At 45.8% G+C, this 16,919-nt stretch overlaps 2 protein-coding genes across 2 annotated transcripts; one reads left to right on the top strand and one right to left on the bottom strand.

The window, feature by feature from the left end:
- Window positions 1–8,275: 8,275 nt before the first annotated feature.
- LOC124665170 lies at window positions 8,276–8,808 on the bottom strand. The gene has a single exon (XM_047202571.1). It carries the CDS (start codon window positions 8,675–8,677, stop codon window positions 8,471–8,473), a length of 207 nt encoding a protein of 68 aa, XP_047058527.1. The 5' UTR covers window positions 8,678–8,808; the 3' UTR covers window positions 8,276–8,470.
- Window positions 8,809–12,935: 4,127 nt separating this feature from the next.
- LOC124659604 (rop guanine nucleotide exchange factor 7-like) lies at window positions 12,936–16,521 on the top strand. The gene is made up of 7 exons (XM_047197438.1): window positions 12,936–13,149; window positions 13,246–13,362; window positions 13,453–13,607; window positions 15,047–15,121; window positions 15,201–15,491; window positions 15,573–15,932; window positions 16,018–16,521. The coding sequence occupies exons 1-7, from the start codon at window positions 12,936–12,938 to the stop codon at window positions 16,444–16,446; spliced, it is 1,641 nt and encodes a 546-aa protein (XP_047053394.1). The 3' UTR covers window positions 16,447–16,521.
- Window positions 16,522–16,919: the final 398 nt, after the last annotated feature.

Here is a 16,919-nt window from a genome sequence, read left to right as displayed (position 1 = left end):
GGATACCCTAAGGAAACTATAGGGTACACTTTCTATCACGGATCCGAAGGCAAAATCTTTGTTGCTAAGAACGGAACCTTTCTTGAGAAAGAATTTCTCACTAAAGAAGTGACTTGGAAGAAAAGTAGAACTCGATGAGATTAATGAATCTATACTCGTTGATCGAGTAGCGCGATGCGGAAGATGTACATGTACCGCCTACACCGGCAACGAGAGGAAGCTAATGATAATGATCATGAAACTTCGAACGAGGAAACTACTGAACCTCGCGGATCGACAAGGGAACGTGCCACTCCTGATTGGTATGATCCTTGTCTAAATGTCATGATTGTGGATAACAATGATGAGGACCCTGCGACGTATGAAGAAGCGATGATGAGCCCGAGATTCCAACAAATGGCAAGAAGCCATGAAATCCGAAATGGGATCCATGTATGATAACAAAGTATGGACTTTGGTAGACTTACCGATAGCCGAAAGGCTGTCGAGAATAAATGGATCTTCAAGAGAAAAACAGATGCTGATGGTAATATTACTGTCTATAAAGCTCGACTTGTCGCAAAGGGTTTCAGACAAATTCAAGGAGTTGACTACGATGAGACTTTCTCACCCGTAGCGAAGCTAAAATCTGGGAGGATTTTGTTAGCAATAGCTGCATTTTTCGATTATGAGATTTGGCGAGATGGATGTCAAAACGGCGTTCCTTAATGGAGACATTGAGGAAGAGTTGTATATGGTACAACCCAAAGGTTTTGTCGATCCTAAAAATGCTGACAAAGTATGCAAACTTCAGCGTTCAATCTATGGACTGAAGCAAGCATCGAGAAGTTGGAACCGACGCTTTGATAAGGTGATCAAAGACTTCGGGTTTATACGATGTCATGGAGAGGCTCGTATTTACAAGAAAGTGAGTGGGAGCTCCGTAGCATTCCCGATATTGTATGTAGATGACATATTATTGATCGGGAATGATATAGAACTATTAAGCGGTGTAAAAGGTTATTTGAATAACGAGTTTTTCAATGAAAGACCTTGGTGAAGCATCGTATATATTAGGCATCAAGATTTATAGAGATAGATCAAGACGCCTAATAGGGCTATCACGAGTACATACTGGACAAGATTCTAAAGAAGTTTAGAATGGACGAAAGTAAGAAAGGGTTTTTACCTATGTTACCGGGCAAGGTCTTGAGTAAGACTCAAGGACCGGCTACGGCAGAAGAAAGAGAAAGGATGAATCGGATCCCCTATGCTTCGGCGAGTAGGCTCTATTATGTATGCCATGCTATGTACAAGACCGGATATAGCACATGCTTGTTAGTTTGACTAGCGGATATCAAAGTGATCCGGGAATGGAACATCTGGACAGCGGTCAAGAATATCTCGAAGTACTTGAAAAGAACTAAGGATATGTTTCTTTGTTATGGAGGTGACCAAGAGCTCGTTGTAACAAGTTACATCGATGCAAGTTGGAACAACGATCCGATGACTCTAAGTCACAATGCGGGTACGTGTTTATATTGAATGGTGCTTGCGATAAGTCTGGGCAAGCTCGAAGCGGTGCACGGTGGCGAAGTCTTCAACGAGAATCGGAGTACATAGCGGCTTCGGAGGCTTCATCGGAAGCGGTATGGATGAAGAGGTTCATTGTAGAGCTCGGTGTGGTTCCTAGTGCATTGGACCCACTAGTCATATACTGTGATAACATGGGTGCCATCGCCAATGCACAAGAGCCAAGGTCACACAAGAGGCTGAAGCATATCAAGCTGCGTTACCACTCGATTCGCGAGTACATCGAAGATGGAGAAGTAAAGATTTGCAAAGTACACACTGATCTGAATGTAGCGGATCCGTTGACTAAAGCTCTCCCTAGGGCAAAGCATGACCAACACCGGAATGCCATGGGTGTTAGGTATCATTACAATGTAATCTAGATTATTGACTCTAGTGCAAGTGGGAGAGCTGAAGGAGATATGCCCTAGAGGCAATAATAAAAGTGGTTATTATTTATATCTCTATGTTTATGATAAATGTTTATATATCATGCTATAATTGTATTAACCGGAAACATTTGATACATGTGTGATATGTAGACAACAAGAGAGTCCCTAGTATGCCTCTTAAACTAGCTTGTTGATTAATGGATGATTAGTTTCATAATCATGAACATTGGATGTTATTAATAACAAGGTTATATCATTGTATGAATGATGTAATGGACACACCCAATTAAGCGTAGCATAAGATCTCGTCATTAAGTTATTTGCTATAAGCTTTCGATACATAGTTACCTAGTCCTTATGACCATGAGATCATGTAAATCACTTATACCGGAAAGGTACTTTGATTACACCAAACACCCCTGCGTAAATGGGTGGCTATAAAGGTGGGATTAAGTATCCGGAAAGTATGAGTTGAGGCATATGGATCAACAGTGGGATTTGTCCATCCCGATGACGGATAGATATACTCTGGGCCCTCTCGGTGGAATGTCGTCTAATGTCTTGCAAGCATATGAATGAGTTCATAAGAGACCACATACCACGGTACGAGTAAAGAGTACTTGTCAGGAGACGAGGTTGAACAAGGTATAGAGTGATACCGAAGATCAAACCTCGGACAAGTAAAATATCGCGAGACAAAGGGAATTGGTAATGTATGTGAATGGTTCATTCGATCACTAAAGTCATCGTTGAATATGTGGGAGCCATTATGGATCTCCGGATCCCGCTATTGGTTATTGGTCGGAGTGAGTACTCAACCATGTCCGCATAGTTCTCGAACCGTAGGGTGACACACTTAAAGTTGGATGTTGAAATGGTAGTTCTTGAATATGGAATGGAGTTCGAAATATTTGTTCGAAGTCCCGGATGATGATCCCGGACATCACGAGGAGTTCCGGAATGGTCCGGAGAATAAGATTCATATATAGGATGTCATTTTATGTGAATAAAATGTCGCGGAAGGTTCTATGGAAGGTTCTAGAAGGTTCTAGAAAAGTCCGGAAGAAACCACCAAGGAAGGTGGAGTCCACATGGGACTCCACCACCATGGCCGGCCAGCCCTAGATGGGGTAGGAGTCCCAAGTGGACTCCACCATAGGGGGCCGGCCACCCCCACATGGGAGGTGGAAATCCCACCCTTTGGGTGGGAGTCCTAGCTGGGCTAGGTTTCCCCTCTTATGGAAGGTTTTGGTTTCGGGTCTTATTCGAAGACTTGGACACCAACACTTGGGATCCACCTATATAATGAGGGGCCAAGGGAGGGGGCCGGCCACCCCAAGACGACAGCCTGGCCGACCCCCTTGAGTGGCCGGCCACCCCTCTCCCAAACCCTAGCCGCCCCGCTCCTCCACATCTCCCGCGCGCTTAGCGAAGCTCCGCCGGACTTCTCCACCACCACCGACACCACGCCGTCGTGCTGTCGGATTCAAGAGGAGCTACTACTTCCGCTGCCCGCTGGAACGGGGAGGTGGACGTCGTCTTCATCAACAACCGAACGTGTGACCGAGTACGGAGGTGCTGCCCGTTCGTGGCGCCGGAACCGATCGTGATCAAGATCTTCTACGCGCTTTTGCAAGCGGCAAGTGAACGTCTACCGCAGCAACAAGAGCCTCATCTTGTAGGCTTTGGAATCTCTTCAAGGGTGAGACTCGATACCCCCTCGTTGCTACCGTCTTCTAGATTGCATCTTGGCTTGGATTGCGTGTTCGCGGTAGGAAATTTTTTGTTTTCTATGCAACGTTATCCTACAGTTGCCGCATTTGTTTGGTCTGGATAAAGTAGTGGGATGGAGATTGCACCCGTGTATGGATGTCAAATGAATTTCCGGGGCTATAAGTATAGGAGATCGGTCCAAAGTCTTCGGTGTCAACTGACCTTGGCCTGACATTGTATCTCTGATTCTAGATACACATTCGTTAGAGATATGGTATCGGTAAATTACAATTTGTGTTTCATATAGATGAAGCCTATGGTATTCGAGAGAGGATAAGAACAAGCAACCCTAGATACATGAAGGACAGATTGAGAGATTAGTAATGGAGGTTTGAGTCTCTACACTGTTGAGAAACTTGTTTGGTGTTCTAGTCTCGTAGCAACGGCTTTGGCTAGTGGGGAGGCAACATTCGAGAAGTTCAAAGTTTTACCTTGTAGGATGAAAATCCAAGGTCTAGCCTTAATTTGTTGTGTCTGGCAATAACCTTGTTGAAAGCATTGTTTTGTGAGCATAGACTTTCTCCAAGGTGAAAACATATGATCTTTGATCAGGCGACGACACTATGTGTGCACTGTTTTCCTTCTTGGAGGCGTCGTTATTGGAGGGGTTGGACTTCTGGTGTTGTCTTGGTGGTGTTTGTGCTTATGCTTTAGGTTTTGATCATTGTAGCGGGATTTCTTTTTCTTTTATGTAATTCTTCTTTTTTGGCTGTGTGCATTCGTATTGCAGGTAGGTACTATGTTGGTGCAGAGGTTGGGTGTAATTGGTATCTCCGTAATATTAATATATACTATCTATCGAAGAAAAGAACAAACAACCCTAGACAATTTATACCAAGTATTTTTCTCTTACTTATTTGTAGCTAGTTCTATCATTTAATTATAACTTGTCTTTTCTTTGATGCATTTTTCGTCATACAGTTTTAGCAAGTTTTATAGTATTATACTTTCTCCATCCATAATTCTTGTCCCAAAGTAGAATGTATTTATGCGCAAAATGTATCTAGATACATCCAAATCATGATAATAATTATGGAACATAGGGGGTATGTAGTAGCATTTACCACATATATGTGTTAGCAAATATTAAAATATGATGTTCTTTGTTACACGTTTCAAAACTATGTTCTATGTTAAATTTTCAAATTTTGGTGGGAACATTAATACAAATATTTTGTTGAATTGAAATTCCGTTTTGGTGTAAGGATAGGAAAACTAAAAGGAAAGCCATAGTCATCCACATAATAAAGTGAATTAATATGTATTATACTCACTCCCGTCCGGTTTATTAGGCTCACATTTTGAGGAATTTTTTGATCATCAATTTAATCAATAAAATATGAGAGACATGCCACAAAATTTATACCATTGGATTCATGTTCAAAAGAAGTTTTCAATGATATATTTTTTGCGATATATATATACCTCATATTTTGTTGATAAAATTAATGGTTAAATTTTTCCTCAAAATATGTATTAGCCTAATAAACTAGCATGGATGGTGTACTATTACATACTTGTTTCACCAATTTTAGTATCTTTAAATATCATTGTACATGGCTTTTGTATGAACAAATCTAACTAATATTTGATAGAGCTTCGTATGGTAGAATATCTAGTGTGTATTAGGTGTCCACGAGTGGTCCGCTCACATGTCCTTGATGAGTATATTATACTTATTTATTTCCTTTGTAAGGTCAATGCATTGGCCTCTGTCCTCAAGATTGGTTCGTGGAAAACGGTGATGGCAATTTCTGAAGCATGCGCTTGCGGGCGCTGATGGTCTTGGATAAGTGTTCTGGTTTTATATGGTAGGTGTGAGATGAGAGCAAAAGTGTTCTTTAGCATGGGTGCTAGATTTTCGGTTGGTGACGGGTGTCGGACCAGATTCTGGTTGGATTGGTGGTGTGGGGAGGCAACTCTCAAGGAGAGGTTCCCACTCATCTTCGCCATCTGCGATTGTTCGGAAGCAACGGTGGCTCAGGTTCTCTCGGGGACAGTGATACATATTAGACTGCGACGCTCGTTAGATCCGGTTGGTAGGGCGCAGTGGCTACAGCTGTGTGCAGAGGTGGGAGCGTTTAAGCTCTCACAAGACAGGGACAATGTCAGTTGGGCGTTGGATTCGACAGGGAGGTTCTCGGTGAGCTCCATGTATGAAAAACTATCGCATGGGGCGACGGTGGCTCATGCTACGGATGTGTGGAAAGCGGCGGTGCCTCTCAAAATAAAGATCTTTGCCTGGCAATCAGCCCTGGATAAATTACCGTCTAACCGCCAAATAGCCACGAGACAGGGACCATCTGATGGAATGTGTGCGCTGTGCGGAGCCCCGGAAGATGCGGCCCATATCTTTTTTACTTGCTCCTTGGCTCTGTTTGCCTGGAGTGTACTTCGCCAGTTGCTTGGGTGCGCTTGGAGACCAGCTAGTTTTGCACAGTTCCATCACATCTTGCCGAGTTTGGCAGGCCTTCCTCGTAGACTGTTATGGCTGCTGTTTCTCGAGCAATCGTGGGCGCTGTGGCTTACTCGCAACAAAATGTCTAACGAAAAGAAAATCCCTAATCATCCATCTGACATTATTTTTAAAACCATGCTTTTCTTGCAGTTGTGGAGTATAAACTCCAAGAGGAGGGATCAGGAGGGTCTGTGCTGGATGATCAATGAGCTGCGGGAGCTCTACTCTGCCTCGAGAGCAAACAACGGAAGCCGGCGGCAAAACTGGCGGCATCTCCCTAACATGAAGGGGTCATGTTCCTGGAGCGATGCTGTTTTAAGGGAGGCGGGGGCCTTTTACTTTGTTATTGTTGTGTTCTGTTCTTCGCGTCAAGGCTAGGGTGCGATGTATCCCTGGTGTCTGTCCTCGTACTTTCGTCTAGGACCTCTATGATTTGTGCACTTTGTCGGGCTAAGCTGTATGCCGCAGCGGTTGTAATAACTTTGTCAAATCTGTTGGGGCTTTATTAATTTAAAGTCGGGCTGCTAGGCCTTTTATCTAAAAAAACAGGGTTCATCATAGCCACCCATCATTAAGCTTGTAGGTGTAGAGACACTTGTTGCCAAGAAAATGGTTTTAGATTGATTGATGTAAAAGGTTAAGGGGAAGTGGATGTACAACCCCAACCATTCAGATTCAAATCCCCAAGGACATCGTTTGGGTTCTTATTATTAAAAAAAATATTACAGGGCTTCCTCTTCCATATTCATTTAAAAATATAAATATTATCGTATAATATAATAAATAGAGATGTGTGCATGATTGTGACGTAGAGGATGAGGGTACAACCATTTTTTAAATAAACTTATTTTTCTTTGCATAATTTTGATATGCATCTGATATTTTCTCCTATTATCCTGCACTGTTATCAAACTTTTAGTTTGGTCATTTGTTCTTTTCGTTTGTAGTCAAATTGCCATTTATTAGAAAACCATGTCTTGCTACGGGTGTTGACGTGATAAAACTTCAACATGAGATCATACATGGATGCCCCGTAAGCAGAAAACTAAAATCGTGCGCGAGCATTTTGCTTAGTTAGAATATGAGAATGTTATAAACACGACAAGCAACGAAGAACGAACAAACCAAACTAGGTAGGACACACAAGATATTTTAACGTGGAAAACCCTCTCCAACAACGAGAGCAAAGAGAGGTAAAGTCCACACGAGCCAACCGACCAAACTTTACTATATGAAACTGTTTACGAATGTCGTTGGTATTATTGAAGCAATCAACTCTAACCGGTGTCTTATAAAAGGTATAACAAGGGGCGATGATGATGCATCCCTATTGGGCATGTTATGGGTTAACGCCTCCGCTTCGACCCAAGCCTCCTGACGATAGGTCTCGCTTCGCTCCATAGTTAGTCATCTTATTGAATTTGGATCACAACTATAACAAACTTCATCTTGTAACATGAACATCAACAATTTTCTGAATAAAAAAACACTTTCTTGCACCAACAACCACTTAGACTAAACAGTTATACCAACCAAGATCGAACAAAGCTTTAATTGGCAACAGAAACTAACTTTATCATAATATCAACCAAATTATCACGAGTACTTATTCGCTTCGCTTCTGCCTAAGCCTCCTCCGATAGGCCTCGCTTCGCTCCGTCGTTAGCATTCTTATTAAATATTGATCACCACTATAACAGGCTCCTATCACGGACGGTTATATTCTGCTTGATTCATTTCTTATCTTGGCGGTTACAATTTTTCTTCAGGATTAACTGGGAAGTTTGAACTCCATGTTGTCCTATGCATCTTGGCCAGTGAGTGTCGCAGAGGCAAAATAGTCTTACGTGTTTTCGTGAAAGAATTATCCAAATAAAACAAAATATTTCTGTCATGCATTTCCTCTGCCTTACTTGTCCTTACAGAATCGCATTTTTTTTTAATTTGTTGTCGATGGACTAAATACTGACTATCCCTGTTCTCAGTTCAGATATGTTATCATCTCTGAATTGGATGCGAGTTGTAATTACATGTCGTTGGTTTCTATCTTTCTGAACATGATATTGTTGTATTCTCTGACGGACAGGTAGGAGAATAGAGATACGAAGACAGGCACACGGTTTCCCAATGGGGGCAGATACAAACACGATCGGTTCCGTCCAAGACATTGAAGCTAAGCAGTTCGCAAGAAACAGAATCATGCATCCTGCGAGCATCCTAGTTCTAGACCAAGCACACATACCAGAGCAGAAAAGAAAACAGAGGATAAAAGCATCATGAAGGAAATACAACAAGGTTAGATATAGAGATGAGCCTGCAAGATGACGACGAACAGCATGAGGAGCAGCCCGTAGATGACGGTGTGGACGACGATGGACAGGAAGCTGGTCTTCATGTTCATGAATTCGATCGGCCGCTGCCGGCCGGGCATCTGCAGGATCACTCCTGGGCACAGGAAAGCGAACAGAGCCGAGGCTATGATCGCCGGCGCCCAGTCGTTCATACTGCTACTGTGCTACGCCGCTCAACCGGCACGATATCGATAGAGGAGGCAGCTCGAGTGGCGTCGTCGGGGACAGAGGAAGAGGGTGAGACGAAAAATATGACAGGCCCCAGAAGATAAGGAAGACGATGAAAAGCAGGGCATCGGGTACCGAGCACAATTTTCCATGGTGGCGAGGGAATCAGTGGACTGATTGATTGAGGGGGACGACATGATAGCATATTAGCATCCAATCAATACTTTTGGGCAAGGAAACGTGGCTTTTGGATAGGGGAGTAGGTTTGAGCTATGAGCAATCGCGCACAGAAATACGGTCGATGTTCCTGGGCTTTTCCGGAATTAGCACGAGTGATGTACTGGCACAGGAGCTCAGTCCATCAACGTTGTTGTAGGCCTATGGCCTATGGGGCCGTCTGAAGCATTTAACTGGGCCGGCCACTTTTTATATTTTTAAAATTTTGAAAGTAATTTTGATTTAATTAAATTGTAAACTGTAAATAAGGTTTAAATATTAAAGACAGATATATGGAAAATAGGAAATGTTTATTCAGTTTAAGATAATAGTTTATGTATTTGAACATGCTCATATATTTCTAAAAATATCTTGGTGTACCCAGAAGCAAATGTACTTATACACAAAAGCAATCGCCAAATCCATGACGGAGAGAATAAGTTGTCATGTGTGGAAACACGGACATCAGGAATAGTTCACACCCTCCTTTATTTGTTCGGAAGTGGGTGGAAGCGTGCTCAAGGTTTCTTCGCTAGAACACAAGAACTCAAAGATCGATCCAAAGATTTTGGTTTACCTAAGTTTAGGTTGCACGGGAGCTAAAGTCCTATGTCATGCATGTCTAATTGTATTGCTTATGGTGTCTAATTGTATTGCTTATGGTGGATGAACAAGTGTGGTGGATTACAGGGAGATACGCCTCTTGTGCCGCGGTTCGTAGGCAAGAGGCAAACTATTGCTGGCCATGAAGCTCCTTATTGTTCTTCTTCTTCTTTAAGTATTTTGAAATGTTTTCGGTAATATTTATCGATATTACTCGAACTGCTTCTTTTTGTTTCATGTATGCGCTTCTCCGTCTTGATCTGACGCTCGTCCAGCGTGAAATCCTCGGCGAGCTTCTTCGGCTTCACCGGCTTCTTGCGGACGGTACCCGGCGGGGCGAGCGTGGCGGCAAGATCTATCGCTTCCGCTGGCTTTTTCGTCGGCCGAATTTCTATGGCAGGGTTTTTTGAGAGAATTGTGCATCACTAGCGGGAGAGACCGTGGTGAACGGATGGATCGATCAGCATGAGTCGATTCGTATGGGTAACATCGCTGGAATGTGCGCAGCTAGTCTATTAGTCCGCGCGGACCGTTTCGGACGGCCTAGCACTGGTCTAGTTGGAGATGTCCTTAGTCATAATAAGCACCTGCTAATCGGTGACCGGATTACAGGAGTAACAAAACATGCACGCCATGACATCTCCAGTACTTCCAAGTGAAGCCCGAATCTGTAGCCGATCTTGCAAATGTTGGGACGACACGCATGCGAATGGAACACTGAACCAGCCAAAAACAATTCGTCCCAAAGCGCGCGTCGCTGCTCCAAGAAATGAGAAATCTGCGCCACGCGCCGGGCGGCGGGCGGAACGCGCGCCACCGAGGAAGAAATCATGGGCGCTCGAGCCCAAGCCCGTGGCGCGCTGCTTGACAGGCCAGACGTGGGAACAAAGTACGCCGCGACAAGAGCTTCTGCAATCACGGGACCATGACCATCCTATATATACCTGAGAACCTTCTCCGTTTTGTTTATGAACTGAGGTGGGGATGGTGCCGCCCCCATTGACATTGGGTCCCGAACGTTGGAGCAACAAGCTGACACTCATAGTGTTTAATTCGATTTTTCTAAAGCTGCTTGTTTAATCTGAGAACAACTGACACTGTGTCGCGGTGTGGCAGTGAAGTCGGTGGATGACGAGTGAAGCTGGCAGCACAGGAGTCACGGACTGTAAATCCGTGACCGTTGCTAGTAGTAAAACCAAAATTTGTAGAATCGGATTGTTGACTTGCTGCTCCGGAAGATTTTATTTGCACGGACAGAACGCCAGATTTCAGCTAAAGCTGCAAGGTGTACGTGGGTCTCGTTGTCACGAGTGGGGGAGAAGAAAAGGTTATGGATCGTGAAAGGAGTACTCATCATCACAAGCTCACGATCGGTGTCTGATATTAATCTCTCATCATCACAAGTTAGCAACTAAACACTTGTAGGTCAGTGCTATGGAGAGTCCTTTTTCTAAACACATGAAAGGTAGAAAAAATGCACCCAACGGGAAGAATACTACTAGTAGGTTGCCTCCTCCCGTAGGCCATCTCTAGCGGGTCCGACGCATTTCAGTCAACAAAAGTCCACGTGTCCGTTTGCGTCGGATCATGGACGCGACATTGGCCTTCGGAGCGTGATTGACTGTTTGTGTCTAGGGATGTCCCTGGTGGCACGACACATTTTACTGTTTCCATAATTTTTTCATTTATAAAACAATTTACATAGCGTTAAAAATAAAAAAACATGAAAATATAAAAAGTCCATGGCCCGCTAAAACCCTAACACTATCCTACGCCTCGCCGTTAGGCACTTGGGTTAGGTCGACGAGGTCCGGGATCGCTCATGGCCAGTTGGGAACCGGCGAAGCAAATGCCGGTGCGGACGGTGGAGGACGTGGAGGTAGAGTGGCCGCTAGTGCCCATGAGGGAAGATGTGGCGGACGAGGCGGCACCTAGTCCTGCAACGCAAGGTTGAAGGCATCTTCCTCTGACAGGCTGTTGGCATGGGCTCGATGGTGTACCGAGGCATCAACATCTCCGATATAAGGATGCCTAGCCTCGTTGCCTCGTCCTCGGTCAGATCCTCCGGCAGCTCGGTTTGCCTGCCCTCCTGTTGCGCCATCTGGGTCATGTGGAAGACACTGGTAACGAAGTCGTCCCATGGCGGAGGCGATGGAGGTGGACACGTATGCGGCCGCCGCGACAACTCCTGCCGCGGTTGTGGTGGCGGGCTGAAGTTGTAGTCCTTGTTGCCAAGGATCCTAGTCTTTCCGCCGCTTGTCGAGTACTATGTGCTAGCGGTGGTAGGTGTCCCACATGTGGGAGTCAACGACAACACCTTTTGCGTCGTTCCACCTCCTGGGGCATCTTTTTGGAGAAGCAACTAGATGGCAGCAGCTTGTGGTGGGATGTGTGTGTGTGCATCTACCACATCGATGGCGGCGAGTCTCGGCCGTGTGGCGCAGTGAGGCCTCGGTGAAGAAGGCGGTGTGATGGACACGCGCATGCTGGGGGCATTGTATGGCGCCATGACGGCGTTGACGACATGCTTGGCAAGGGCTATGCGGATCTCTTCCTTGAAGATAGATCATCGACTAATGGCGGCGACGGCTTTTGAAGCGAGTGCATGACCATATGGTGACCCCCGGTATTTAGCTGGTGGGGCGTTGTTTATGCTTTTAAGGTATAAGACCCTGACGGCATGATTCTTCACCCATTGTTGAATTTTTATGTGTTGTGTAGTGGCTTCGAATATAGTGATGTATGCTCTTGTCATAACTATGTTGAATAAAATCTAAATAAAGGATGTACGCATCGATTGATGCAAGAGGCTAGGGCTTCCCCAATATGAAAAAAAAAAGTTTCATGTCAAGCATTCCTACTCTTTTTTTTGTCATGCATTTCTACATGATAATCCTTACTCCAATCTAGTTGTCCTCTGTATAATTTCTGTGTATAAAGTTCAAGCTGAGTACTCGACTACACATCTAGTGCACGCAACAGCAAAAGTGTGAAGAGCGCGCGGGGCAGGACGAGGAGCGTGCACCCATCACGCGGATCCGGCCTCTTCATTGTTCCCACGCTTTCCCTCTCAACCCACCGTTGCTGCTCCCGCCCCTTCCATTCCATATCCCAACGACTCTGCCCTGTCTACAAAGTAAAACCCCTCCTCCTCCAGCTCAAAACCCAACAACGGTCACTCTTCCCCATCGACCAACCAACCAGCCACACTTTCCTAAACCTTCCATTGCCACTTCTTCTTCCCAAAACGCCAAAAAGGACCCGCACAGCAACGCTCAAATCACCACGCGCGCGCGCGCCATTTCCCGTCTCGATCGTCGGGTGCGGAGCTGAACCCGGCCGCCGGCCGAGGAAGGGTGCGGCAACATCGACGAGGTACAAGGGCGCGCTCGTTAGATCTGACACGCACGTACGCGCGGCCGGATGGGGAGAGCAGAGGAGGAGAGAGGGGCCGCCGGGAGCGAGGCCTTCACGGACTCGGCCGACGGGAGCAGCTCCAGCTCCGACGCCGCCTCCACCGACGACTACTGGCCCGCCCCCGCCGTCGCGCTCGCGCCCAAGAAGACGCCGGCCTGCTGCGTCGCCGACGCCGAGCTGGCCACCAAGCAGCGCGAGCAGAGGCGCAGAGCTGCCCCAGGTAACCAACGACGAGCTAGTTTCTGCCATCTTCTCATCACTTGTCAGTGGCGACTGGCGAAGCGTGTGTAACGGTAAATGCGCATCCGTGGTGCAGAGATGGAGATGATGAAGGACCGGTTCGCGAAGCTGCTGCTCGGCGAGGACATGTCCGGGAGCGGCAAGGGCGTCTGCACGGCGCTCGCCGTCTCCAACGCCATCACAAACCTCTGCGGTCAGAATTCCCTTCTCCCTTAACTGGTCATGACTTTGAAACAAGTTTCGCTGTTAGTGACATGCTCTTCTCCTGTCGGCCGCTGCGCAGCTACGATCTTCGGCCAGCTGTGGAGGCTGGAGCCGCTCGCGCCGGAGAAGAAGGCCATGTGGCGGCGGGAGATGGAGTGGCTGCTCTGCGTCAGCGACCACATCGTCGAGCTCGTCCCCTCCTGGCAGTCGTTCCCCGACGGAGCCAGGCTCGAGGTACCACCAAACCTACCTACATTTTCAACCGTAGCGCTCGGTTCACGGGCCCAAAGTTCAAACGGTGGATCAAATGTCTTCGCCTGTCCGGCGGATGTACATCTGATTATTGAACACCGCCCACAGCACCGGAACAGTTTATAACGTGGACTTCAGTTGCACATGGGCCACTAGAAATCGCTATTTAGGCACGCATTTAGCAACCATGAGACCTAGTATATAAAAGGAGAGAAATGTTAGGTGGTTGATGATTTTCTGGTTTGCGAAATTTGTTCAAAACAGATGCACGTGCTGTCTTAATTACTCCAAGACAACAGATGCTCGCGATATACTGGCTCTGCCCATAAAAAAGTCGAAGATTTGTCTTAATTCAGATGTATCTATACTTTTTTTATGGGCAGTCCGTGAGTACTTGTACTCCTCCCGCATACCTCGTATTGCACATTACTGAATTTCTCTTGTATTTGCAGAGTATGAAATTTCTGTCAAGCTTAGCAAAAATAGAGAATTATCGCTTTTAATTGCTCCATCCGTCCATAAAAATAGAGAATTATCGCTTTTAATTGCTCCATCCGTCCATAAAAATGTGTCGAAATGCAGTAATGTGCAATACGAGGTATGCGGGAGGAGTACAAGTACTCACGGATTTGCTTACAGAGTGAAATACCGTGGTTACAGGCCAGTAACCGGAGTTCCCAGCCGCTCCAGGAAATGAGTTTATGGTCCAAGATATCCCATCCTATTTAAATTTGTTTGGATTTCGACTGTTTGGTTGGTCCAACCTAAATCATATGCCTTGTCCCTCCGATGTAACCCATGCCCCAACTCATTTGTCAAAACTTTTGATTCCTCCTTCAAGTATTATACTATTAAAATAGATATTATTGAGTTTGAAATTCAAAATTTTGTTTGGTATTTGACTGGTAAATAGGTAATCCCGGCCCCCCTTCAAGATCTTTTTCTCATCGAAACCCAAATCCTTGCAAGTAGTAAACAACAGATAATCACATACTATTAACATGTGTGAATATTTTGAAGAAATAAATCCTGATGAATGATGCTAGTACTAGTTACTGAAACCAAACCAAATCGCTAGCCGGTACATATTGTGTGTCTGCTGAATGATTGCATCGTTCTAGTTAGTACAGTACGTGAGCCCATGTAATGAGCTGATTGAAAAAACTAGCCCGATATCCTACTAGGAGTAGTACCTATGCATTTGCTCTTTGACAGAGTGGATCAGTGTATTAGGAAGACCCATGAAACAGTAATGGCCTGCTGGCTTGATGCACATTACATCGAAGTCGAGCCGTGCTTTACTCAATTATCATGAAACATACTACGTATTAACAACTGGCATAATTTGTTCGACTCACTGAGAAAGTCCAGTCTTCACCTCTCAGTAACTGACTTGCAAGTTTCTGGATGCTACATTTCAGATCATGACAAGCAGGCCACGGTCCGATCTGTACATCAATTTGCCAGCTCTTCGGAAGCTAGACCATATGCTCCTTGTGAGTTTTCGCAACTCTAAATTCACTGCACAGGTAGTCTAAAAAAATCAGCAACTTCTCATAACAGTAAGTTTGACAGGAAATCCTGGACAGCTTCAGAGACCCTGAATTCTGGTATGTCGACCAAGGGATTTGCGCGCCGGACTGCGATGGCTCCGCCTCGTTTCGAGCAGCTTTCCACCGCCGTGATGACAAATGGTGGCTACCGGTGCCTCGTGTGCCACCCGGGGGCCTCCGTGTCAAGACGAGGACGCAATTGCAGCACAAGCGCGACTGCGCAAGTCAAATCCTGAAGGCTGCCATGGCGATCAACAGCAATGCTTTAGCCGAGATGGATGTCCCTGAATCGTACCTCGATACCCTGCCAAAGGTATACCACAATCTAGCCTCAGTGTGTAACATTCAGCAATGTCTCTTGATCTCAGCTTGCTTCTATAATTTTGGATGGTAGAATGGAAGAGCAACTTTGGGCGACGTCATCTACCGCTACATAACGTCCGATCACTTCTCGCCGGAGTGCCTTCTCGACAGCCTGGACCTTTCGACGGAGTACCAAGCACTGGAAATTGCCAGCCGTGTCGAGGCATCAGTCTACGTGTGGCGCCGGAGGGTTACCGCAAAACCGGTGAATGGCTTAGGCCGTACCGTCAGCGCGAGATCATCTTGGGGCATGGTGAAGGACATGATGATAGACACGGAGAAAAGGGAGCTGCTCGCCGAGCGAGCAGAGGGCCTGTTGATATGCCTGAAGCAGAGGTTTCCTGCTCTGACGCAGACAAGCCTGGATATGAGCAAAATTCAGTACAACAAGGTTTGTGCAACCCGCCCTTTACTCTCTACACATTTACAGGTTTTTAACTGAAACTCGACTTTATTGCTTGCTGAACAATTTTCAGGATGTGGGCAAATCAATCCTGGAGAGCTACTCAAGGGTTCTGGAGAGTCTGGCTTCCAACATTGTTGCGCGCATTGACGATCTACTTAACATCGATGAGCTGAACAGACACTCGGAGCATTTGTCAACAGGTGATGCAGATCTCAAGATTGCTTGCAGCAAGGCCGTGGTTCCACCCTACCAACAAGTGCCTGCCTCGGGCACACCATTCGTGACAGCGTACGCCACTCCTAGCTTCTCGCCAGGGCAACTATCGAGCCCGTCTAAGAAGGACAGGACCTCGCTTGCTGCCGGCAGACGATCTCACGGCAGCAACAGGGCTGCTGCAGCAAAGAAAGCCTTGACAGATCATCTTGGCCCAGAGGTCAAGGGGATGATAATCGTGAACCGTAGTACGATGATCGATGTCTCAACTACTACTGATCTGTAAAGCTAGGTTTGTAGGCTGCCCGTAAAATTGCCCATGACTACTGTACCAGTCTCTGTGAATAGCTATGTCGTGTATGTGTGCTCACGTTCTTACTGTATTTTGAATTATTAGTGCTAAGCTATGTACCGCTTCTTCTTCTTGCGAGAAAAGTGAGAAAAAAAGAAGTATGTGTGTTGCTGTTTGCACTTTGCAGACCTGGTGATCAAATAAATCACAGCTGAGAGTTCAGTTAGCTTGCTAAATCAGGAGTTAGTTGCATCAGTTGGATCCGTACGGTTTCCTGTTAAAAGTTAAAAAAAAACCTGCACTTTCTACTGCTGTTTCGAATATACCTTTTTCATATCGAAATGTTTCAAGTACCTGAATATCAGAAAAGGCAGTGTGGCTCTGTTCTCGCGTTTTCAAGAACTGCGGCCAGGCAGAGGGTTTCTACTTTCTACCACCGACATACCGGTAATGATTGTGAGCCGACA

Source organism: Lolium rigidum, chromosome 6, assembly GCF_022539505.1.
Source record: "Lolium rigidum isolate FL_2022 chromosome 6, APGP_CSIRO_Lrig_0.1, whole genome shotgun sequence".
Lineage (NCBI taxonomy): Eukaryota > Viridiplantae > Streptophyta > Magnoliopsida > Poales > Poaceae > Lolium > Lolium rigidum.
This window is presented reverse-complemented; position numbering and strand designations above follow the sequence as displayed.